Source organism: Engraulis encrasicolus, chromosome 23 (genome assembly GCF_034702125.1).
Source record: "Engraulis encrasicolus isolate BLACKSEA-1 chromosome 23, IST_EnEncr_1.0, whole genome shotgun sequence".
NCBI lineage: Eukaryota > Metazoa > Chordata > Actinopteri > Clupeiformes > Engraulidae > Engraulis > Engraulis encrasicolus.
The window spans coordinates 23400120-23425744 of NC_085879.1; the positions used below are offsets into that span (position 1 = coordinate 23400120).

At 41.4% G+C, this 25625-nt stretch overlaps 2 protein-coding genes across 3 annotated transcripts in view; both read right to left on the reverse strand.

Moving 5' to 3' along the window:
• Positions 1–644: 644 nt before the first annotated feature.
• pdgfrl (platelet-derived growth factor receptor-like) lies at positions 645–17044 on the reverse strand. The gene is made up of 8 exons (XM_063190593.1): positions 16845–17044; positions 14069–14150; positions 12680–12880; positions 7526–7677; positions 6196–6320; positions 4153–4321; positions 2810–2946; positions 645–1447 (listed from the first exon to the last, which is right to left on the reverse strand). The coding sequence occupies exons 1-8, from the start codon at positions 16897–16899 to the stop codon at positions 1259–1261; spliced, it is 1110 nt and encodes a 369-aa protein (XP_063046663.1). The 5' UTR covers positions 16900–17044; the 3' UTR covers positions 645–1258.
• A 4747-nt stretch (positions 17045–21791) lies between these two features.
• Positions 21792–25625, reverse strand: part of slc7a2 (solute carrier family 7 member 2) — a 33444-nt gene continuing 29610 nt past the window's right edge. For both annotated transcript variants that reach the window (XM_063190107.1, XM_063190106.1), the window contains exon 12: positions 21792–25245. In XM_063190107.1, the coding sequence (XP_063046177.1) occupies positions 25091–25245 (155 nt within the window). In that variant the 3' untranslated portion in view covers positions 21792–25090. The remainder of the gene's footprint in view (positions 25246–25625) is intronic.

A 25625-nucleotide genomic window follows, 5' to 3' on the forward strand; every position in this document is an offset into this window, starting at 1 on the left:
ATTTGTTTGCCTAAACTGCGTTCAGGGGTGCATTTGCGGCCCACAGTCCAATCTCCACGCTCACAATACAATCTGAAAATATAAATGAATATGGCCCACGCAATAAAATCAAGCTCAGCTGTACAACTCACTATCTATGAAAAATCTCAAACAATTGAGGCTTTAGGGTTCTAGTTGCTATATTGGAAAATATTCACATTATCCAATCTTAAGTCATGAGTCTGGAGTCAGCTAGCCATTACAGAAAATGTCACGTCTGCACATGTGGTCTTTTTGTAAGTGAAAGCCAAATACAGAAATGTAAAGAAAGCGCCCCAGCTATAAAGAAACTTTCTGAAAGTGAGAAAGAGGTTTCAGCAGAAGTGCAGAGGACTGTGTTCCTGGCCGGCGTTTCACCAGTGTTGCCAGATGTGTGTGACCAAATCCCGCCCAAAAGCTTCTCTAAAACCGCCAAATTGCGCTAAATTCCGCTAAATTCAACAAATTACATTGACTTCTATCAAAGTCTGTTCCCGTCTCTGCTTCTATTGGCCCAAAACGGCTGAAAAAAACGCCAAATGGCAATTTTTTCCCCTTTTTACCCACAGACGCTCATCCCAAGTAGCCCTATCTGGCAACACTGCGTATCCCACAGTTCACCCTGACACATTTATATATGAATTTATTTATTTGTTATTGTTGGAAGACAGAAGAGGAGAAGCTGAGGGAACATTCTTCACGTGTTCCTCAGACCTAAAAATTCCACATTCCACATATGAAAGTCATTACAGACCAGTCAGGGTTTTCCACATTCATGAAACAGGTGAAAAGCAGCTTAACAGAGAAAAAAAAGATTTATTGAAAAATGAAAGTTCAATTTTTTGCTAAAATATATTTTAGACAACATTCAAATGAAGATACAAAAAAGACCAGTACACAAGTTATACTTCAGGAAATCATGTCGCACGGTAATTTGTGTACACTTGACAGCCAAGCAAAATTGGCACATTTGTGAAACTAGATGGGCACACATCAAAGTATTACCTCAGTCTTCAGTTAAATTTTAGAACATGAAAGTGCTTAACGTTGCAATGTTTGTACATCAAATTCAATCCTGATTTACAGGCATATGAGTTCATTCATAGCACAAAAAAAAGAATGGTAATGAAATCAACATTGTGAAAGTGAGACGGTTGCACCTTAATTAATTAAATGAAATGAAAGCACCCTTGATGGAGATTTTGTAGATTACAGAGGGGACTGGGAAAGGTCCGCCCGTTTAGTTCATATTTACAGCTACGGATGTGGCGCCGTGCTTGTTCTTGGCTGTGCAGATGTACCTTCCCAAGTCGATGGACTCCTCCACGTCCTCCACGGTGATGACGCTCTTGGAGATGCGTGTGGTGTGGCTCATTCCTCTGTTGACCAGCCTCCACTCGTCGTGGATGACCACGGGCCGCTCCGTGTCCTGAAGGGACACAGTGAAAGGCATTTTTTTTTACTTTATTTATGATAGTACAGTGAAGATGGTGACAGGAAGTGAGTGGGGAGAGAGAGCCAGGGAAAGGCCGGGAATCGAACCCGGGTCGGCCGCATAGTAGATGAGTGAAGAGAGAGAAAAGTGAAGGGCACTTTTGTCAGAAAATAAATAGTGTGATTAATAACCCCTCAAGACACTACCCCTGTTATACGTAAATGAGCTGTTACCAGAATGGCCAGTGACCAAGTCGTAATGTTTTATTAAAGGCCCTGTTCACTGTCATAGTGGTGTGTAGTACAATGGTAGTTAAAGGTGCACCGTGTAAGATGGTGCCGCAGGGTGGCCAGAGTAGGTATTGCAACTATGCAGCTCTTTGATACTGCTGACTATTCCCAAATTTGATTCATGAATAGTTTCTGAATAATAAGCCAATATGTACTAGTATGACCAAAGCACAGTAAGTATTGCAGCTAAAAATGTCTATTTCTGGAAATTCAAAATGGCAGACTATGGAGAAGATCCCCCTTTTCATGCATGAAAAGTGCTCAGTCATTTTCTCTCAGTCATAATGAATACTTAGAATTTGATGTTGGTGGTAAGTATTTCTTAAAAAGGTAACATTTGTGAATGGGCAGCATGGATTCTGGAAATGAACTACTAACTATATTACACGGTGCACCTTCAACTTTTTTCAGTGACTATTATAACGTCGCAGTGGCTGGACCGGACGGTGTGTGGTAAGGGGCTACGATGCAAAATGTACAGTTACAAGTTTTCAACATCAGCATGGGGCACATGTCCTGAGATCACAGCAAAGTTCTTTTTTGTCCAAATGAAATGCTGGGGGGTTACTGTGGTTAACCTGTACCAAAAAAAGAGGTTATTTTCCACTACCGGTTTTCTGGTAGGCCTACAGCTCGACACAGCAAGACACAGCCACCACTTTTTGATTTACGATTGAGTTGTGTCGTGCCCAAGCAAAAAATGGTGGCCGAGTCGTGCAGTGGAAAAGAGCATATAAAGGTACTTTTGGGGACCCAGGTTCGAATCCAGCCTGGTCATCTCCCAGCCCAACCCCAAACAGAGCTGACAGTCTCCACAATCTACAGTATTTTGCATCTAGTGCCTCTTTTCCATTGTCGTTTTTCTGGTAGGCCTACAGCTTGACTTTTTGCTTTACGATTAAGCTGTGTCGTGCCTATTCAAAAAGCAAAAAGTGGTGGCCGAGTCGCGCTGTGTCGAGCTGTAGGCCTACCAGAAAAACGGCAGTGGAAAAGAGGCACGACAGTCAGTGCCAGTGAGAACGGCAGGTTAGGCACCCCATAAAATACATTTCGGTTGTCAGCTCACCTCCCCAGGAAAGCTCCATGTGAAGCTGACGTCCACCTCTGGCTCCCCGAGGACAGTGCAGGTGATGTTGAAGGTGTCCCCCGCAGTGACTCTCACAGCAGAGGGCTCCAGAGAGGCGTAGGGGGGACCGCTGGGCACTGGCCAAAACAAAGATGCATACATACTGTACTGAATGACAAAAAGGCCAACAAAGGTCGGCGTCTGCGCCTTGAACTTAATGCTCGTGTATTGCTTGGTGTGAGCACTCCCAAAAAAGTAGTAATCACTCAAAATAATGGAAAAAAGGAGGCGCACACAAGACTTGTGTGAAAAAGTGTATTGAAGCCGAAAATATACAACAGAAGTCCATTCTCAATGTCTCCAGGGCCTACTGGAGACATTGAGAATGGACTAGCTCCGAAACGTCTGTCTCTCCAGCTAACCTTAGACTTCTGTTGTATATTTTCGGCTTCAATACACTTTTTCACACAAGTCTTGTGTGTGCCTCCCTTTTTTCCATTATCTTGAGTGTACATACTGTACTGTACAGTCAGGGCTCTACATTCACTTTTTTTTCCATCACCAGCCATCACTAAGTAATCAAAGTCTAAAGAAGGCCAGGGGGGCAAAATGTCAATTCACTACAAATAAAACATGGAGCAGAGTTTGCAGCATTTTCTTTATTTTCTTAGAATTTTGAGTACACAAGTGGCCAGCCCCTCAAAAAGACTTTATTGGTGTGCGGTAGGGGTGTAAATCACAGCCTCCGCGACAATAGGATTCAATATCGGATTTGATTATTTTCGATACGTAAGAATACCCCATTATACAATATGATTTGAGTCGATTCTTCTCCAATTACTTTTCCACTTCTATTATGTTGCACAATTAACAGCGAGGGCATTGGGCAGGGGCCAGACATTCGATTATTTTCGATACTTTTTGAGTGCCCCACGATACGATACGATTCGACTCAATCGCCGTCCGTAGGATCGGTGCATCGATACATATCGATTATTAATATTTACACCCCTAGTGTGTGATAGCTTTGCTTCTAAGCTATCATGAAACACTAGCTGTTAGGATACTTTCTGCAGAAGGCTTACACTCCACATACAGCAGCATGTACTTGGTGAAGACCTGTGGCGTGGACTTGATGGTGCCCTTGCAGCTTCCCATTTCATAATCCACATCTTTCTATCTGAATTCTTATCACACCCTTAGCCCCTAACACAGGGGTGGGGAACCTTTCTCATTCAAGGGGCAACTTCATATTCCTCCAAGGGACGCTAAAGTCCGCACTATGAACACAAACCAGAGTTTCCCCCTGCACTTTAGGCCTATATTGAAGGGGGCCAGCTTACCCTCCACGTAGAGAAGCATGTACTTGGTGGAGACCTGTGGCGTGGACTTGATGGTGCCCTTGCAGTAGTAGGCCCCCTGGTTCTCCGGGCTGGGGTTCTGCAGGATGAAGCCCTTGGTTGGCTTGTAGGAGATGGCAACGCCATCCGCTGGGACCTCCTCCGCGGGTACCTGTCAACCATTTTCATTTTTTTAAGGCTTTATTTTTGTGACAGGACTGTGAAGGAGTGAACATGCAAAACAGAGGGGCAGGGGAAAGGCGTAGGGCTAAGGGGTGGAATGGGATCAGCCTTAGAGTTGTTTGCAGGGTATTGATTACAGCCCCTGGAGCAATGTGGGGTTAGGTGCCTTGCTCAAAGGCAGCACAGCCATGGATGGAGGTGTAGGGAGAGGTAAGGATGGGATTCGAACCTGCAAACCTTTGATCTTAAAAGCACTGCTCTAACCATTAGGCCACGACTCAGCTTCACAAGCAAGGTGGAGCCCACTTCATCTGGCAACAATTGGGAGCCGAAGCTGAGCGGACACATGCTGACATGACGAGAGCCAGGGGTTGTGTTTCCCAAAAACTTTTAAAGGACCAGTTCAGTCAATTTCAATATGCTGTTGTATTGCTCACGCTACCCTTGACTTGTCAGTACCCGGTGATGCCACATTTTTCGGATAAGCCCTTTCCGACATATGAGCTACTCTAATGGGGGCAGCGTTTCTTTACATTTTTAAAAAAATGAATATAGGCCGACTCCAAATATTTTCCCAAAGGGTACCGCTGTTTGCTAGTTGTCTGCTGATGTTGTATAACATTTTGGATGTTTTTGGGAATAAATAAAAATGTTTTTTTGAAATGTAAAGAATGTGCTGCCCCCATTACAATGACAAAGATCTCGGAAAAGGCTGAAGAAGAAGAAAAAACAAACTCAGGTACTGACAAGTCCAGGGTAGTGTGAGCATTACAACTGCATGTTGAGAACTGGTCCTTTTAAGCAGTACTTAAAGTGATACTGTCACATTTTTGGAAATAAGCTCAAATTACACCTCCCCTTGAGTTAAATAATTGAGTTTTACCTTTCTCCTGTACTTTCAACCTTTCTCGGAGAAGGGCAGTGCAAATTTGACCTCCAAGCTAGCAGGTAACATGGAGTCCTATGAGATCGGTTAGCTGCCAGCTGGTCTCATTGAACTCAATGTTAACCTCTAGCTTGGAGGTACAATTTGCACTGCCATACCCAGAGAATGGTTGAAAGTACAGGAGAAGGGTAAAACCCAATTATTTAACTCAAGGGTAGGTGTAATATGAGCTTATAAGTAGTACTTACGTGTATATATGAGGTGCCACGTTACAATTTTGGTGACAGTAGGGTTATAACATAGGCCTGCACTAAGGGGTTAATGGCATTTAAACCAAATGTTATAATGCGCTCAACTCGACCAAAGTAAACAGCAACTGGGTGCTCATTCTGTAAGAAACATACAAAATAAAGAGAACAGGACGCCACTCCTAGTTGCTTGCACTTTATTGCCTGTCAGACGTTTCGGTCTTAACCTTAACCTTCGGTCTTAACACTGCAGAAGGTTAAGACCGCAACATCTGACGGCAATAAAGTACAAGCAACTACGAGTGCCATCTTGTTCTCTTTATTTTTACTTTTGTCAAGAGTATGTACAGTATGAGAGTCTGTATGATATGTAGAGTATGAGAGTCTGTATGTATGAGGGCGAGGGTATGTATCATATAATTTCCCTACTGGAGCACCCCAGTACTATGGAATTAAATGGGATGCTAAAGTATGTACAATTGTGTAATCATACTGTATGTTTGAGATAAATTCTGTCTGTAAAAATACCAGTACCAGCCCTGCCGTGGCCAAACGGTAGGGCACTCGTCTACCATGTGGCTGACCCAAGTTTGATTCCCGGCCCGGGTCCTTTGCCGGCCCTTCCCCGTCTCTCTCCCCACTCGCTTCCTGTCACCACCTTCACTGTCCTATCATAAAAATAAAGTAAAGAAGACAAAGAAAAATTAAAAAGAAAAGAAATACCAGTACCTCTCTGTGCAGGGACACCTGGGCGCTGGGACTGGTCACGCGGCAGGGGACGATGGCGGGCGCATCTGGTCTCATGTACACGATCTCAAAGTGCATCGGAGACGGCACAAACAGCTCATCTTTGTCTGCACAGAAACGAAACAGACAGTACAGAGGGGCAAATGAAGCGCTGTTAAGGTATTGGCATACCCATTAAGTGTGTGTGTGTGTGTGTGTGTGTGTGTGTGTGTGTGTGTGTGTGTGTGTGTGTGTGTGTGTGTGTGTGTGTGTGTGTGTGTGTGTGTGTGTGTGTGTGTGTGTGTGTGTGTCTGTGTGTCTGTGTGTGTCTGTGTGTGTCTGTGTGTGTGTGTGTGCACCATAAGACCATAAGACTTGGACATAACAATTTTGGTGACGGTGAGGTTACGTATAACTTGGGCTCTACACAAAGGGGTTAAGTGCTGAGCTTCTAATGTGAGATAATGATATATTAAATTGTACTAAATTATCTCTTCTAGGGTTCTAGTCCAGCATTTTAGTCCAACTTTTCCAAATATTCTCGTAACATTGCTGCCACACAAAATGGTGTCTGTGTGCTATTCAAACTTTACCCTCCAGGGTATTTATCAGGTAATTTTAGGGAAAGTTGCCTGCTAATGATCTCAGATTTGTTATGCTTCTAAAGCTATTTTTGGGCTGTCAACCCTGTATTCTGACACGATAGTCAGCGAGTGTGAGTAGATCAGGGGAAAAGAAAGGGGGGAAAGATCGGGAAATGACCTCGGCCCGGAATCGAATCGGGGTCTCCAGCACAACAATAATTCGCCTTAGCCGCCTAAGTCACAGCCAAGTCCGCTACTGATCTAAGATGGATGGTTTGCGACAAGGCTCTTGAAGAAAATTGACTTGCATGGGCGTAGTTTTAGGTGTGGATGGTGGGGAAATGTCCATACCACTTCTGAGGTAAACCTAGCTGGTCCCCACCAGTTTTTCACAAGTATAATGCAAAAATAGCGTACCTGGACAATTTTTCATATAAATGTCCACACCACTTTCCAAGCCAAACCTACACCTTTGCCAAATGGGCGTCAGACACTCACCTGTGAAGTAGATGTAGGTGGCTGACAGGCGGTCTGTGTCCTTCTGACACTCCTCAGGTAATCAAGTAATGTTATCAAGTAATGTAGTCAAGTAATGTAGTCAAGTAATGTCAAGTAAAGTCAAGTAATGTAGTCAAGTAATGTAGTCAAGTAATGTAATCAAGTAATGTTATCAAGTAATGTAGTCAAGTAATGTAGTCAAGTAATGTCAAGTAAAGTCTACTCATGGCAAACAGGCATCAGACACTCACCAGTGAAGTAGATGTAGGTGGCTGACAGGCGGTCTGTGTCCTTGTGGCACTCGTCCCCGTCGCACAGCACAGGCCAGCAGCTGTACTCCCCTGTGTCGGCAGCAGAGGGCGACGTCAGGATCAGCTGACCAAACTTCTCCTGCTGCTTGACACTGCAGTAGTCAAGAGAGAGAGAGAGAGAGAGCTTGGACATCATTGCTGAACAATTGGACATCATCAACGTTTTTTTTCCCAGCATGGGTCCACAGGTGAAATAATGCACTACAGCGTATAGGTCCTGGACAAATTGAGCTCTTCCACCCCTTTCTTCCATAGCATACCTGGTAGCATATATACAGCACTATGGACAGTGTCAGTTAAAATGATAGCCCTCCTGGGAAACACCCATTGTCATTGGAATACAGCACTCTGAAGCGCACAGTGCTTACTGCACACAACAAAATTGCATTTTGTGCCTCACCCATACAAATTGGACCACCCGAAACAGCAACCCCAAGGGAGCTGTGCGGCAGGATGGTATTATGCTCAGGGTAAACTTCGGCTTTTTTCGCACACCTCAGCTGGCAGGTGCGTCGGAGATGGCACCATGGGTCACTCAGCAATAGTTTAAAGAAACTCCCGCACACTGACCATTTTGCTGTTCTTTCTGTAATAAACGACGTTTCGGTACTAGACCTCTGAGATTGCCTGATGAAGGTCTAGTACCGAAACGTTGTTTATTAAAGAAAGAACAGCAAAATGGTCAGTGTGCAGGAGTTTCTTTAAATTATGCTCAGGGTACGTCCGTCATGGAGGAGAATGATGAGGGAGAGCTCTAGTCAATTACTCTCCCCCAAACCAATCTGGTAGGTTGGGAGTGGAGCTGAAAATCTTTGGACTACAAGCTTGATACCTTAACTGCTTACCTAGGAGTTATGACTGCCCCCATACATGATGCCCACCCCTACTCCTTTCTTAAGGGGCACCAACATACTTTTCTGCTACCTTTACTCCTTAATCCGACAAAACACAAAGAAAAGCTGAGAAGTATTAGATAAAATTAGGTAGATTTGATTGCTAGATCTGTCTAGTAATGTCTACTCATGCGATACATTGAAAACGTTTACATGAGACATTTAACTCCAAATTAACCCACTTTAATTCTGAATAAAGGTTAACTCCGCTTTGAAAACGTCATGAAAACACTTCACAATTTGGAATTAAATAAAAGATCAAAGTAAACTCAACTGAACTATTTAATTCTGAGTTATTAATTCTGAATTAAAAACGGCATGTAAATGTAGCTGGTGTCATATTAAGTGTAAGGAATGCCAGCAGAAAGTACATTGATAAATGGGTAGATGACGTGACGTGTAAATTTTGCTGTCGCAGGCTCTTAAAATTAAGTAAATTCATGCTTTCAAAATTGTCAATGCTTTAAATGATTAAACTAATGTCGTTGTTGTGAAAAAGTAATTTGTAATAAATCCAGAGCTTAAATAAGTATACTTAATTTTGAGTCAAATGTCACATTTGTCCTATGGTGTGACTGAGGCAAGCCTGGTTCTCCATATTAAAACATTTTTAAATAAATAATCAAAGCTCAGTCATTTGTCTAAACAACCCTGGCATGTTTTTCAAGGTGTCTATTTTAGCAAGTGGCAATGCTTATTTTTTTCCTGTTTTTCTGAGACCGTATGGACTTATGAAACTTTGTCGCAGAAAATAATGTCCTGTGGTGTGACATCATTTTTTTTGTTAATTCTGTGGATAATTATCTATTGTTGAAGCTCCAGCGGTACATAAATTGTGACTTTAGACCAGTGTTTCCCAACCAGGGGTACGTGTACCACTAGGGGTACGCGAGCACATTGCAGGGGGTACTTGGAAAAGTGTAGTAACATACATTTGTTATAATAAGTATTATAACAAATGTATGGAGCAGCCACATCAGGACTGAGAAAATTATATAGAAATTGATTAGGGGGTACTCATGGCACAACTAAGATGCTTAGGGGGTACGCAAGACAAAAAAGGTTGGGAAACACTGCTTTAGACCCTTAAGAAGCCAATGGCAAGGGTGGATTTTAGATTTTTCTCTCAGAGTTCTTCAGTCAATCAATTATGTTTTGCTACCACAAGATGTATTAGTTTTGTAGTCCTTTGGTGCGACAGCCATAAAATACATTTTGACAATAGTGTATATTTTTCATATTTTTTTCTTATGTAGATGTATGAAAATGCATCTTACTAAAGGTGAAATTGTATTTCAGTTGGCAACGACATGGCTTTAAATTAACTCAAAAGCTCAAAAGTCCTATGGTGTGATGGTAAAAGTCCTATGGTGTGACACTTTGGAGTATCACACCAAAGGACAAACAGGTCACACCAATGGACAATATATTTGAGAAATAGCTTTTAAAACAACTGGTAGTACATTTTTTTGTTTTGTTGTTTGACTAGATAAATATTGTGTATTCAAATTACTTATTCCTTTATTGGCCTTTGGAATTTATACTTTGGTGCATTGTTGATGAATATTTGCTGTTGATTTTAGATACTGTCAAATGATATAAAATGTCATTAATGGTGCTTTGAAACCATAAAATATAACGGTAACAGTGAAGGAAAGATCAGTGAGAGAGTATATAGAGGAGTATACAGTCCCAGGAAAAAGTTTGTACACCCTTTGAAATTTCTTACGTTTCTGTCAAAATTGGTCATAAAACATGGTCTGATCTTCCCGGAAATCTCAAGAAGGAACAATCAGAGTCTGCTTTAATTAATTCCACCCAAACATTTACATGTTATCATATTTTTATTGGTCATAAGGCCATAACATTCACAGGAGAGCAGGGCATAAGTAAGTACACCCTTGCATTAAGTAGGTTTTAACCCTCAGTTAGTTGCAATATCATCAGCCAGACTTGTCCGGTAGTTGCAGATCAGATTACAAAACAATCTGCTTGTATCTGGTCTCCTTCTTCTTTAGAGAACTGCCTCTTATCAGCAAGGTTTGTGGGATGTCTGGGGTGCATCGCTTTCTTGACTTCATGCCATATAATCTCAATTGGTTTTTGTCAGGGCTTTGACTAGGCTATTTCAGAATGTGTATTTCATTATTATGAAGCCATTCTAAAGTTGATTTGCTTCTAAGGTATGGGTTGTTGTCACATTTCAGGACCCATACTCTTGTGTGCTTCAACTGTGTAACAGACTTCCTCACTTTTTTCTGTAAAATATCACAATAAACTTGAGTTCATTGTTCCACTGATAATAGCAAACTGTCAAGGGCCTGAGGCAGCAAGGTAGCTGCATATAATGATGCTCCCACCACCATACTCAGAAGAGGAGATGTAACCAAGAATAGCTAAAAATGGGATTAATTCTGCCAATCTAAAATTAATGGGGTATCTGTCCAAAGAAAATATTGCTGCACCTTTGAGGTTTGCGAAAAAGCATTTATATGCTTCATAGAATTACTGCAAAATATTCTGTAGACCAACATTGAAAACAAAGTTGAATTGTTCAGGGGAACACACAATGTCATGTTTGGAGGAGAACTGGAGAACCACACCTTCACAAAAACATCATCTCCACCTTTGAGTATGGTGGCGGGAGCATCATTATATGCGGCTACCTTGCTGCGTCAGGCCCTTTTCAGTTTGCTATTATCAGTGGAACAATGAACTCAGAAGTTTATCAAGATATTTTACAGAAAAACAGTGAGGTAGTCTGTCACACAGTTGAAGCAAATGTGACAACAACCCATACTTTAGAAGCAAATCGACTTTAGAATAGCTTCATAATAATGAAATACACATTCTGGAATAGTCCAGTCAAAGCCCTGACAAAAAAACAATTGAAATTACATGGCATGAAGTCAAGAAAGCTATGCACTCCAGACATCCCACGAACCTTGCTGACGAGAGGCAGTTTTCTAAAGAAGAGGGAGACCAGATACATCCAGATTGTTTTGTTAATCTGATCTGCGACTACAGGAAACATCTGGTTGAGGTTATTGCGACTAACTTAGGGTTAAAACCTATTGAATGCAAAGGTGTACTTACTTATGCCTTGCTGTCCTGTGAATGTTTACATCGTATGACCAATGAAAATATGAAAACTTGTAAATGTTTGGGTTGAATTAGTTAAAGCAGACTCTGGTTGTTCCTTCTTGTGACTTCCGGGAAGATCAGACCATGTTTTATGACCAATTTTGACAGAAAGGTAAGACATTTCAAAGGGTGTACAAACTTTTTCCTGGGACTGTAGATGAATAAAGTATGCTGTGGAGAGCTCAATATACAGCATGTGCTGTCCAGCTTGAGATACCAAACAGGCACTGGCCACTATACACTACAGGTTCCATGGTGTGACAGTCATAGCATACCTACAAAAGTGTGATGGTCATGCCAAGCTCTGCAGGTTACATTCAATGACCGCATGACTGTCATTAACAGTTACGATAGGCTGATAATCGACGATTCAAAGACTTATAAGTGTAAAGTGTAGGTCCATATTGACTACAACATTATATCATGATCAAAAGACAAAATAATCATGTTGATATATTTGTTTCTGGCTCAGTTTTGCATTTCTGTCCTTTAGCGTAACATGAATGTCCTACGGTGTAACATGTTTTAAACGCTCAAATATTTGTTTGAGCTAAACAATATGTTTGATAAACACTGAATATTGCATTAGGGAAGAACAAATTATCGTTCCTGAAAAGTTAGTATAAATTCGGACAACTTTGAACATTTAAAAGAAAGATATCCCTGTTTTTTCTCGAAGGTGTCTAATAATCTCACATCTAATGGGAAAAAAATACTTAAATGGTAATTTCTCATTAAATTAAGACTTTAAAAAATTGCAATAAATATGAAGAGTGTAACAATGTTCATAAAACTCCATCAAGCCATTTCTACATTACTTAATATATTTATTTCTTAACGTCACACCAAAGGACATATTTTCAGCAAATTGCTTTATCAACGTAAATAAATATTTTTTGAAAGATTAATTGCTGCACTACGTAGACATATACTTTTTTCCCTCATAAACAATGTTTTGTGAAAAAAATGTTTTTTGCTGCCTATCCGTCATCTACCCAAATATATGCGTATAACACCAGGAGGTTAGCATGTATGTTGTAATAGGCTTAAGACTTACGTGAGGCGCGTGTCGTTGAATGTGTCCAGGTAAGAAGGGTAGGCCCAGCCGATATGGGTGCCTTTGCACCTCAGCTCCATGGTCTTCCCGGGGCTGAGCGTCAGGGTCTCCCCCAGCCGCAGGAAGCGTCCCTTGTCCAGCACCTGGGTAAGGAGGGAGCCCGCCTTTCCAGACCCCTCCTTCTCCTTCACCTTGGGGTACCTGACCAATTACATTACATTACATTACATTACATCCAGGGCTTTATTTTAACAAGCCAGCCGAATGCTGGTGAAATTTGAGTTTGGCTGGTAGAAAAAAACAACTTACTAGCCACTTTGACCCATTAGGGAGTGTGTGTTTGGCTTGTAAGATTAACATCTATTAGCCATTTTGGCTGGTGATGAAAAAAGTTAATTTAGAGCCTTGATTACATTACACTTGGGGCTTTTATCCAAAGCGACAGATACCCTGTAATATCTGTAAATCGCTTTGGATAAAAGCCCCAAGTGTAATGTAATCAAGGCTCTAAATTAACTATACCAGGTTACACTCCCTGGAGCAGTGTGGGGATAGGTGCCTTGCTCAAGGGCACTTCAGCCATGGAGGGAGGAAGGGAGTGGTAAGGGTCGGGATGAAACTTTGCAACCCTGTGATCTACAGTACAACTCCTGCACACTTAAAATGTGGAGTATGCACACTTAAAATCCTTCAAAAAAATACTTTATGCCATTGCAGGATTACGTTTCCACCATTGTGGACTCCTCAATCCAAAACTTTAGTCAGCGTTTGTCTTGCACCTTTACCTGGGCTTTGCACAAGCTCCACCCTCAACTGCGTATTAGAGTGGACAAAGGACTGGACTGCATTTTTATATAGCGCTTTTCCACTCCTGCGAGCACTCAAAGCGCTTTACATGGTATGCCTCACATTCACCCTTTCACACACCGGTGGTAGTGGCTGCCCCGCAGGGTACCACCCTGCCACCAGGAGCAACTTGGGGTTAAGTATCTTGCTCAAGGACACATCGATGAGGTCAGGCAGAGCGGGGCTGGGCTGGAACCTGCAACCTTTGCGTTGCGGAACGGCTCCTCTACCACCTGAGCCACCATCGCCCCAATGGACACCAAGGTTCAATTCCATTCAGTAAAATGGATTTCAAGCATCAAAGCTAAACAGGCTTCTTATTTGGAAATGGTAATCAGAAATGGCATATCAATATCGTTGACTTTGCAACCCCCCCAAATAATACTGGTTGGATACCCAAACACCCACTTCATATCAAGGAAGGCCATAATAATAATGATATCTGCTTTTCTGTTTGTTTGTTTGTTTTTTTAGTTTAACGCAGACAGTTGAAAGTGCTTCAAATCTGTTGATCTGTGTCCATGTGATGTGTAGTCATTGTACCTGACTTTCGTCCGCTTCCGTCCCCCAGGCTTGATGCGGTTCTCACCCAGGTCCTCTTTACGCTTAGGTTGCTGGCAAACACCTTGGTAGAAAAGGGCAATAAAAGGCCTTACACATCACAATACCTTGCAGCCATTCAGGACTCTGAATTAACACCAGCCAACCGACCAAACGCTTGCAGAATTTCAGTTTGGCTGCTAGGTAGACCAACTTGTCACTTTCACCCACTAGTGAGTGTGTGTTTGGCTGGTAAGAGTAACATTTTTGGCAGGTGATGAAAAAAGTTAATTTAGAGCCCTGATTGTATTACATTATATTACAACAGATTTGTCAATTCCACATTCAGAACATAAGAGCCAAAGTTTTCTTCCAACACAGGTGACTTTACTGGTCTACTTTTCCCAGGTGCTCATAATAATCAACTGATTCAGAGCTGGTAAATGGTTTAACTGGTTCCAGGATGGAACCTGTGTGCATGTGAACATGAGTATTCTTTTTGCCCTTTGACCTTTGCCTGTTCTGGAGTGTTTGCAAGCAACATAGTTCTATTATATTGACATTTTATGCTGACATTCAACATGTCTATCAACTAGTGGAACGGAGAATTATCAATGTCTCATTGTCTCATCGACACAATAGTCAATTATTCAATACCACATGTTGTGTCATCTTTGTGACTACCATCATGTTAATGAAGTTAAGTTAATACATCTTTACAGCACAGCTCCGCGACCCACCCAGGACCCCTCCGAGACCCACGTTCAGGTGCCAACCCATCAGTCAAGAAACACTAGGCCATCCCATCCCCTACATTACAGTACAGTTGAATTACACTAGAGCAGGGGTCAGGAACCTATGGCTCTAGAGCCACATATGGCTCTTTTGGGAATTTTATCTGGCTCTTACTTACTTACAGTTGCCAACCGTCCTTTGAAATACAGAATCGTCCCATATTTATCAATAGAAGTATGCGTTCAGTATTGAACTGAAACTGGACACGGAAACATTAAAATGCAGGAAATTACATCAAAGAAATACAAAAATTCCGGGGGAGGACCCCCCGACCCCCCCCCCCCATAATGAAGTTGACAGTTGGCTATACTTTTACCAGTTATCAATAAAAGTAATAACTTGACAGTAGCCTACACTCTAAATTTGTTGTGCTTAATTGAAACACAGGCTTTTCATTGTATTCCGTGTTTTTAAATGGTATGTCTCTCACGAATCATCTTTTTTTCTTGCTTTTATGCCTCTCTCCACCAAAAAGGTTCCTGACCCCTGCACAAGAGGGAATGCACAGTAGAGTGGGCGAGGAACACTGCAACAATTCAAAAACTTTCACTGTTTTGACATTTAAAAAAGGTGCTGAAGTGTATTTGCAGGAATACTTCTAAAATAGCAACAGTGGTAATGTTAAGGAAGTTGTTTTGAATTACGAATTTGCGTTTGTCACATATGCCACTGCAGCTAGTCACCTGGTGTTTCACCATTTTTGTTTTATGGTCAGTGCATCACTTACAACATTATGACAAACAAATTTGAGTATGGATTTTTGGTGCAATACCACTTCAAAACAATGGCAGATTTTTAAAGCAACACTAAGGGGCTGTTTCCACATAGCAGGATATTTTAAAATGTGGATTTTTGTTTTCTTCTGTTTACATTGATTTCGGTCTTCTGTTTCCACGTAGCCAGATTTTTAAAACCCACATATCAAAAAGCAGGCTTTAAAACTATCCCATTTAGGGTGGCAAAGTGCATCTGTTACAATGGATATTTTTTATTCCCATGTTGCGTTTCCACCTAAACAGGCAAACATTTTTGAAATATTCATATTATTATTCATGGTTTGTGGACGGCAAACATTGATTTGAAATAACGGCTGCTCGGGTCTGTCAGCCACATGGCTCAGTTGGATCAAATATGTTCACCTTTTAGAACATGTGCATTTGATTTCATAGCTTCACACCAGTGTGTGTGTGTGTGTGTGTGTGTGTGTGTGTGTGTGAGAGAGAGAGAGTGAGAGTGTGTGTGTGTGTGTGTGTGTGAGAGAGAGAGAGAGAGAGAGAGAGAGAGAGAGAGAGAGAGAGAGAGAGAGAGAGAGAGAGAGAGAGAGAGAGAGAGAGAGAGAGAGAGAGAGAGAGAGAGAGAGAGAGAGCACATCTGGAAAAGTACTCTGCTTTCACTTTCCAGCTGTGCAAATATAAATGCGCCAAAAAAATCCAAGAATTTTAGTAAATCAGCCAACATTGGTATGTGAAAAGTCAGCATCTTCACTTTTAACACTGATCTCAGAGCTTTTACCAAATGATTTATAGGCAGCAGGCCTTCAGATTCTACTCAAGCCATATAAAAACATGCCTATTAGGCTGCCCGTCTTTCAGTTCAGTGGGAGATGTTCTTGGAATTTCACGTGCTCACGACTTTCCTTGCATCGCCTCCACTACAACAACAAGCAAAAGGGTTAACTCTCCACCTTTGTCACGCATCCAGCCGTTACATAAATATCATCCTGACCACCACACTATTTTGCAGTCTCTCTCCTCTCTTCTTCCACTCACTCCACGGCCTTGCGTCCTCCCATCTCCAAACGCACACTTCAGACCGTCCTGACAATCCATTCCCACCCACACAACAATCATCCTCTTCCAAGAACGATAGGGAGAAAATCCTCACCTCCTGAGTTCCGGATAGGAGAGGAGGAGAGAGGGAGAGCTACTTAGTTACATCAGAGAGAGCACGAGAGAGAGGAATAAAAAAAACTTCTCTAACTCACCAGTGTGAAGTTCCAGGAGAAGAGTCGCGAGGGCAAAGAGCGCGAGGGATTTCATGTCTCTCCACGAAGACGATTAGAAAAGTAAGAACGGAAGTCAGAAAAGGTGGTAAATACAGCAGATGAGAAAGCCAGCCAAAGAGCTGTAGCATAGAGCCTACGGATAACTCCACAGACTTCTCCGCTCACCCCGATCCACAAGAAAGTGGGTAGCGAATCTGGCTGTCCAGTACGCGCACTCATTCTAGTGGCATTGACCGCCATCTTGTGGGCAGATTGATCCATTATCTTCAGCTGGTACCGAGAAAGTGACCCTCCCTTCTATTTCCAAAATATGAATTATGTTGTGTGCATGAATGCAAATTTAACAATAAAACAAATTGTAAGTGTACTAACACCGCACATGCTAATATAATATCCAACTGTCATATTGAAAGTAGTCTAAACCGAGGGTGAGGCCCTTTAAAAATAAACCAATAAACCTTCTTTTAATTATTATTATTTTTAAAAGAAATGAATGCTAGTCAATTGTTTAAGCGCAGGTCTCAGAGTCTTTGTCCATGGTGAGTGCTTTTGCAGTCTGCTCCATTGTGTCTTTTCCTGTGTGTTATTCACACTGATAGAGAACAAGAGCTGGCAGCACTTACACGAATATTTTGATGCTGATGTGTGTGTGTGTGTGCGTTTGACAACTTTGTAGAAAAACTCTCAGAGGATGAATGGATCAATGACTTAATCCTCATTAGCTTGCTCTCTAAGCTGTCTGTGTCGGTGGGTAGGCCTATATGTGTGTCTCTATGATTGTACCGTAACTGTAAGCTTAAACGTCATTTTCCACACCAATGTCCTCATTTTTGTTTCAATAATAGGCTACTTATGGACTTCGGACACTTAATTCACTAATTCAATTGCTGGACTACACAACAAGTCACGGGGGACTTTTTAATGAGCTACACCACCCAGGTAATGGGAAATTTGATTGATTGATAATGATCATGATCTTATCAAGGGCCAGAGGTCATGACCTTTTGCTTCAGTTTTTTTTCTCTCGTCATTTTTTTTTAAATATAAATACAACATAGTCCTACAGTAGGCCTATGTGTCATGACCCTTTGATTCATTTCCCCCCTCTTAACATTGTTTTTTTCCCACAACAAAGGCCTACAGTAGACCTATGTGGAGCAATGGCATGAAAATAAAAGAGGGATAGGAATCCCTTTTTGTCTTTGCGACATAAATCACACCACATTGTATGACACATGTTTCACAACATTATTCTTGTATATGATATACCGTAGGCCCTATGTACGTGAATCAATTATTGTAGTAGTAGAAGTAGTAGTAGTAATAGAACTGTTACACGACGCTGCATCAGTACAATCTGAATCAACCAGTGTCTCTACTATTTCCTGATGATCATGTTAAATGTGTGGTTGAAGCCTAAGACCTACGGCTCTAAAACATCATGTTTTTTATGTTTATTTTATTTCATTTTTGTTCTGAATAGGCATATGATATTGGTTAAAAGTGGAGTTCTCAAGAGCTGTCCATGATTAGTGCTTACGCAGTATGTTCCACTGCGGTGTCGTCGCCTGTGTGTTATTCATACTGACAGAAGAGGGAGCTGGCAGCCCTTAAAAGGATTCATTCTAATACTGGTGTGCAGGGGTGCCACCAGAAATTTTGGGCCCTATGAAAGATTCTAATTTTGGGCCCCTTAAGGGCTCCTGTTAGTGCTTTTGGGCCCTCTTAAGGGCCCTTGTGAGTGCTTGGGCCCTTAGAATTTGTAACACCTTTCCCCCCCCTAGCGGCACCCATGACTGGTGGTGTGTGTGCACTAGGCCTATAATGGTACAATCAATTTCTCTGGTAAAATGTATTGTATTTGTACCGAACCGTACTGACCTGTACCGAACCAAACAGTGCATACCGAAAGGAAGAGTAACAGACTACCCTCTTCATGTTTTTACATTATGCTGCCACTACATGCAGTGGCTCTTTAAAGCTTATCTACCATTGCCTGTCTCATACAAGTTAATTTTTATAGACAAGAAATTGTGTTTGTCTTATAGAGCGTTAAAAACACTGAACTCAAACTCTGTGAAAGATTAAAAGGCGGCAGGTATTCTGAAACTAGCACTCTGATCAGGCTATAATAAAACATCACAAAAGCATTGCACAATCAAAAGAACATGAACAGAATTTTCCGTCTATGAATACATTTGTGTAAAAATGTAAAATATAAACAAAATATGGTTCTGTGGGTGTCAACATGCAGTTTATAAAAATCAGAGATCACTATTGAATCCACCTGAATCCAGCTGTAAGCTCACATGTGATATGCCTGAGGGGTGTGTGAGAGAGTGTGAAGAGCTCTTTTCCAAAATGCCATATATCCATTTTAAAGAATGTTGGGAAATTGAAATTTTTGTATTGGGCATTCCATTGAATTGCATTGCAAAATGCATTTTATAGAGGTTCAAAAAGTAAGTTCTCAAAACATTTGAATGGCTAGAATTCACACATAGATGATAGGACTTCTTAACAGTCAATTCCAGTATTAAAATGCAAAAAGTCAAAAATGGTGGATATAGCGTTATGGAAAAGAGCTCTTTGTGTGCACACAAAGTCAGGCCAAGAGCAATGTAAAGGTCGTTTCTGATGTCCCGAAAAATCGGGAACTCCACCCACTTTGTTGGACACCAGTCAACCAGTAGCAAACCTAGAGAGACGGGTCAACCATGCCATTTGGGAAACATTAATTGTTATGGTCTTGGTCAGACCAAGTCTCGAAGAGATTTGAAAGTCGATGATAATCAGGCTAGTGCACACATGCATTGGTTTACTCAAAGAAATAATGCAGAGGAAGAACAGTAAAAGGATTTATTGACAATACAGACTATACAAATGAGATACACATGATGCTTAAGACAACACAAGTTTTGCAGTTATGGAAGAAAAAAAAGCGGTCGAGTTGCAGTAAATAGAAACTTGTCATTTAAATAAATGTTTTATGCACAAATACCAAAGCAGCGCAAAACCTCACAGAAACAAATACTGGAATGATAATACATGTCTAGGGATTGGTATTGAAATGCACTTTTCAGTGCAACCTGGATGTAACTAGTGATAAGCCTGACACAAGCAACACTTAGTAGGCTACTATTCATCTCTGGCCACCCTATAGGTTGGGAGAAAAATTGTCTCTCTGTCACATAGAGAACAATAGAGACAGGGTCCACACCTGTGAATTTGCTTTGAATGGTTCAGAGGTGTCAAAAGTAAAAGTAAGAAAAGAAACACAGTTTCCTTCCGACACAGCTAATTTCTCTGAGTAACCAGTAAACCTGTGTACTTCGATCAGCTAACGCTGCGCTGTTTAGATCAAGTTTGTGGTGGAAACGTTCTCGTTAGGTTTACAGTGTTTTTCAACAACACAGTCCATCTACCTCATCAGGTACAATAGAGTAAATGGTGTAACAGCTATGTAATATCATGTGTTACTGTTGTACATATACCATGAATTTACTTTGATTTTTGACACCTCTGATGATTATTGCTCGTGGAAGGCAACATAGCCAGAAGTGCTTTTCTATTCTGTTATAAGTTGAGGAGCTTCTGAAGAGGCTTCAGACATAGTTTGAAACTTGCAAAAGTAAAATAGGAAATCATTTCTAAAAACTACACAGGGTTGCTTTAAAGGAGAAGTCGGACGTAAACCAATCCATGGCACTGTTGCACCATGTCACCAAATGCTGTTGATGAGAAAACCAATGAGAATATTTGATGCAACTTAGACCGAATAGTTAAGTGGTTGTTAAACATAATTGTCTGGGGCAGTCAACCCAAATCTTAGTTTTGACGTATGCCCCCTTTACCTATTGTGAAATCGGCTGGCAGCTAACACTAACTTGCATCAAATGTTCCAAATCTTTACAACAACAGCATTAGTTTACCCAAGCAATGGGGATAAGGGGTTACTGAAAAATTCCCATGCACTACATTTCAAGGAAGATTGATACATATAAGGCAAATCACTTCTTAGATCTACAAAGTGTGTAAGTGTGTGTGTGTGCATGTGTATTGCGTGTAATTCTCATGGCAATTACAATCAGCACATTGGCAAGTTGTAAAGTTGTACTCGTTGTTTTGTGTGCTAAATTGTACCACGGGTATATATCGTCACGTGTGTGTACCATACCAGTCAACACGGGCAGTATGTAAGGCCCAACACACTGGCACCATATGCATTTCAGACAGATTTTGGTATCTACAAGCCGAGAAAAAACGATTAAATGACCTCTGGCAGTCAGCATGACGTGTTAAGGCACACAATGAATGTCTTTTAAAATATAAATTAAGAAGGAAATGTCAACAGTTGTAGGACATGGCTGGCTGATATGTTTGTGCTACTAAAAATGAAAATACTGACAGGGTAATTGCCTTGAAAATACTGACTTAAAAAAAGACGCAAAAAAACTCTGGCACTTTTCACGCTTTAGCAGAAGCACATCATATTGCATTGGAATACTTCCATAAAAGGCACAATGTCAGGCCACTTGATAACTTGCACAAGTTTGAAAAATTGCAAAACACCAACAACCCTCCCACATCCATAACATCATACAAAACACATCCAGTGTTGATAAAAAGAATACACAAGTTCCCTTTACATACAGTAAGTAGACACACACATGGACAATAGTATACTTAAAAAAGAAATGAGCTACAATGGACAACTTTGAAACCAGAATACATCATGTATCTGTATTTGCAATATGTTTCATGAACTGTGTCTGTGTGTGAAAGAAAGAGAGAGAGAGAGAGAGAGAGAGAGACGGAGAGAGAGAGAGAGAGAGAGAGAGAGAGAGAGAGAGAGAGAGAGAGAGAGAGAGAGAGAGAGAGAGAGAGAGAGAGAGAGAGAGAGAGAGAGAGAGAGAGAGTTTTAGTGTATTCATGTCAGCCGGTCAGTGCTCTAAGTCATTCTACTACATGAAAACAAAAACAAAACGCAAAATAACAAACAAACAAACAAAAACACTATGGAGAAAGGTTAGGTGACTGGCCAATCATCATAAGCTGCATTAAACTTTAACCCCTTAAGGCACGGCGTTATAAATTTGCTGTTATCAGAATGGCAATGACCAAGTCATAGTGTATTACTAAAGGCCCTGTGGTATGTCATAGTACTGTAGTACTATGGTAGTTAACTTTTCAATGACTACTACAGCGTGCCACTGGAGGTACAGCGTGCATTAAGGGGCTACGCCACTGGGGCCTCACGTACTGATTTCCTACTGACACTTTGCGCATGTTAAAATGTGCAACAAAGATAAATATGTAACTATGTCAATTCAGATGCTTCGATCCATGCGTAAACAGGTTTTTATGTACACTCTAGTGGTACATCCTATTTAGCTTGAAATTCAGCGCACATGCAAATTCTCACGATGACCCAGTTAAGTCAGATTTAAGTCAGAATGCTTGCATGAGAAGTTTGTACGTAGCTTTTTTCTGTTTTTTGTTTTGTTTTGCGTCAGCAAGCTTTGTACATGAGGCCCCTGGAATGCGTGGTTGCTACTTAACTCACAACCTTGAAAGACCTAAATACGCGGTCAAGGATTTTGCACTCTCAACGATGCCAAAAGGCCACATTAATTAGGATTTGGATGATGATTAGGAACTGGTCCATGACCCACTTTTTTGGCACGAAAGGTCAGAGTAGTGGGGCGCTAGTGAGCCATAATACGACAGGCCGCTTTCCTTGGTAGTTCCTGCATGGTTGGATTGAAATATGATTAGAACTTGATATCTTAGACGCTATTACGTACGAGTGATACATATTTAGACGCAAACGTGAAAGGTCAGGATATGTGTATTTACTAGTTGTCGCATGTCATGTTGCAGAATAGCTGCAGTATACAGTATATATCTCGCTTGACTAACAGGAAACCACACCTCTTCAGCAATGAAGGTCATGCTCAGCAACAACATTTTTCAGTGTGTCCAAAACGGGACGGTTGCCACCGTCTAACAAGTCATCCCAGCAGGCAGGCATCAAGGTACAGGTCTACGTTTTACACTAGCTTGACAGCAGCACAGGAGGCTTTTAGTAGTACTAGCAGTAGAAGAGTAGAGATACCTTTACTTTATTGGTCCAGAAGTAGCCTGACAAACCAGACTAAATGTGAGATTAAATGTGTAATTTTGTCTGGCCTCGATGAATGACACATCGAGAGATTGTTGATGGAAGCAACCCTGTTGTTTTTCAAACTGTGTCTGTGCCTATTGGCCAAGACTTTGTCGTCACACCCTCAAAACCCCGTCCGCATTGCATTCAAAGATTCAAAACAAGTCTGCTGCATTTTGATTGGCCAGCCAGTTTCAGCGCCTGGGGCATTGTCCGAGGCTAGACCCACACGCAGGCAAAAATAATTTCGGCCGCTGGCGGGTAGGGCTAGTTTACTAGGCTAGGTCCAGAAGAATATTTCATCTATTGCTTATATAGCAGGCCTACCAGATGGCTTTATATGATTTTGAATGTACAGAGGGCAGCACTGACGAAATTACATCCATGCTGCCTTCAAAAAATTGTTAAAGGAAAGTGCATTAGACAGCACAATTTTATAAACAGTAGGACGGGCTTATCTATTTGATGCTGATCGCCCTGCACAATTCCTTTAAATGTGCATACTTTCAACACAATGCATTTGTTAATACAACCTCGCAACACTGCATTTGCTCATTTTGGTTCAATTTAGTGAAAAATATGATGCATTGCATGTTGTCTCATGATTAGTGAAAATGTATCACAGTGGTGCTTTTCCATCTACTTCCATATTACAATCCATATTAATGTACGTACATGTAGAGTGTAAACTTCACGCCTGACAAACAGTATGCATGACAAATTATAATATTGATCAAATATTCTAATTTCATTACATGCATAAGTTACTGTATGTACTTTGATGGTGTAACATGGTAATTGGCCATTATGCATTCCTTGACTGATCATAATGGCTCCATGAGGGCCTTCAAGTTCCTCAGTAGCCTTTTACAATGTTATTTCACTGCACTTATAGAGTCACATTTACTTTTTATTCTAGTTGGTCCTACTCTCTAAGGCTGGAATTAACATGGCAAAATTCACTGTGCGTGGAACTGTGGAATCGTGCTAGTAGCTAATTGACGTTGGGCTGTGGAGTCCATTGAAGCGCTATACACGCTACGAGCAAAATAAAAGGCACTTCTGCCAGTTTCTCAAAATACCAGCTACATTTTACATGGCTGCCAATCTGACAATCTGGAAAGAGAGTGTCAAGCTGTCCCTAGTTGGCTCAAAAAGGTCTAGAGCGGCATACACGTTCAACCTGTAGGCTACTGCTTTGGAGTCGCTCAAGTTCAAGTCGCTAACATGTGCTACACAACGTCATATCTCTACCCACTACACCATCGTTGCCCAAAATATACATGAGCTTTAAATGAAGAGGGTGGAGGTGGATATTTTTAACACAGTGGCTAAGACTAACAAGAGCAGGCAGAAGATGCTTCGTACAGCAGCGTTATTCTAGTCAAGTCTTCAGACTGTCCATTCATTATCTTATCATATGTAACTTATAAGACACAGTGACAGAGAGCGAGCATATGATCCCATGAATCAAAGCTTTTAAGGTCACAGTGCAGTGGCCAGGTCCACATAAGCTCTTGATGCCTCGTCAGACAGAAGGAAAGGCTAGTAAATGTTAGCTAAGATTCATACAAAATGTGTTCTCTCACCTTAAAAACTAGCTCCTAAATGGCTCCGACATCACTGTCTGGAACCCACACAAAAGCTCATAATAGACTTTAAAAAAACAAACATCTCCTCATCCTCAATCATACGCTGAGAAAATGGGCATTGCTTGCGTGATCCCCTTATACCACACAAACCACCACTCCATCCCATCCACGCACAGAACGTGCCTGCCTGTCTCCTAGTTGCATTCGCTGGATCAAGTCCACGCATAGAGCTTCGTCAGGGGGGACCAAACAACACCTGTCGGCATTTTCTACACAAGAAAGGCACATAACATCAGGAGAAAGGTCCTCCGAGAAAAAAGGTCTGACGGTAGCCTCGTTAAGGCTGTTTCAGAATGTCTGTTTGTGGCTAAGACTACGAGTTGGCGATTCATCTTCTTCTAAAAAAAATGGTGTGACTGTACATGGGGGTTCATCAGGCCAGGCATCTCGCCTGTCTTCAGCTTGCCTCAGCAGTGGCTGGTCTTGTCTGGGTGGATGAACTTCTCGTTGCTAGCCTCCTTGTTGATGGCGGGATCCTTCTCTGGCAGGCTGCCGCAGCTCTGCCTATCACGCTTGTGCTCCGCACTGTGCCAGATGCCGTAGCCAAAGTAGATCAGGAACCCTGTAAAGTCATGGGAGAGAAGGGGAAACAGACAAGAACATGTATAAATACAGATACAACTACACAGGTAAGTGTAGTAACATTTAGATCTTGTCAACAACATGTTTGTGAGGATTCCCATTTCTCCAGGTCATGGTATCCAAAGGAGTTACAGTACTTTGAAGGTAACTGACCCATTTAATATTTATTCCTTGTCAGAAGAACTTCTTCCGTTTCTGGTTTGACTCCTTTGACTCCTCTAGAGACAACTCCAAAGCTATTATTCCTCATTCTTTAACATCACACAAGAAACTGAAGACCCCGTTCTGACAAGGATGCAACATCTTTCCAGCTCCAACATAAGTTCCGTTGCCTAAAATTCAACACATTTGGATGGACAT

What these genes read in the sequence shown, in the direction of transcription:
- pdgfrl (XM_063190593.1), bottom strand. Translation starts at nt 16,899, where the DNA reads ATGAAATCCCTCGCGCTCTTTGCCCTCGCGACTCTTCTCCTGGAACTT. An exon ending in CACCTACATCTACTTCACTG is followed by an intron (nt 6,321 to 7,525) that starts GTGAGTGTCTGA and finishes GTTTCTGTGCAG; the next exon opens with ACAAAGATGAGCTGTTTGTG. An exon ending in CATGCTTCTCTACGTGGAGG is followed by an intron (nt 2,947 to 4,152) that starts GTAAGCTGGCCC and finishes TGTTTTGGCCAG; the next exon opens with TGCCCAGCGGTCCCCCCTAC.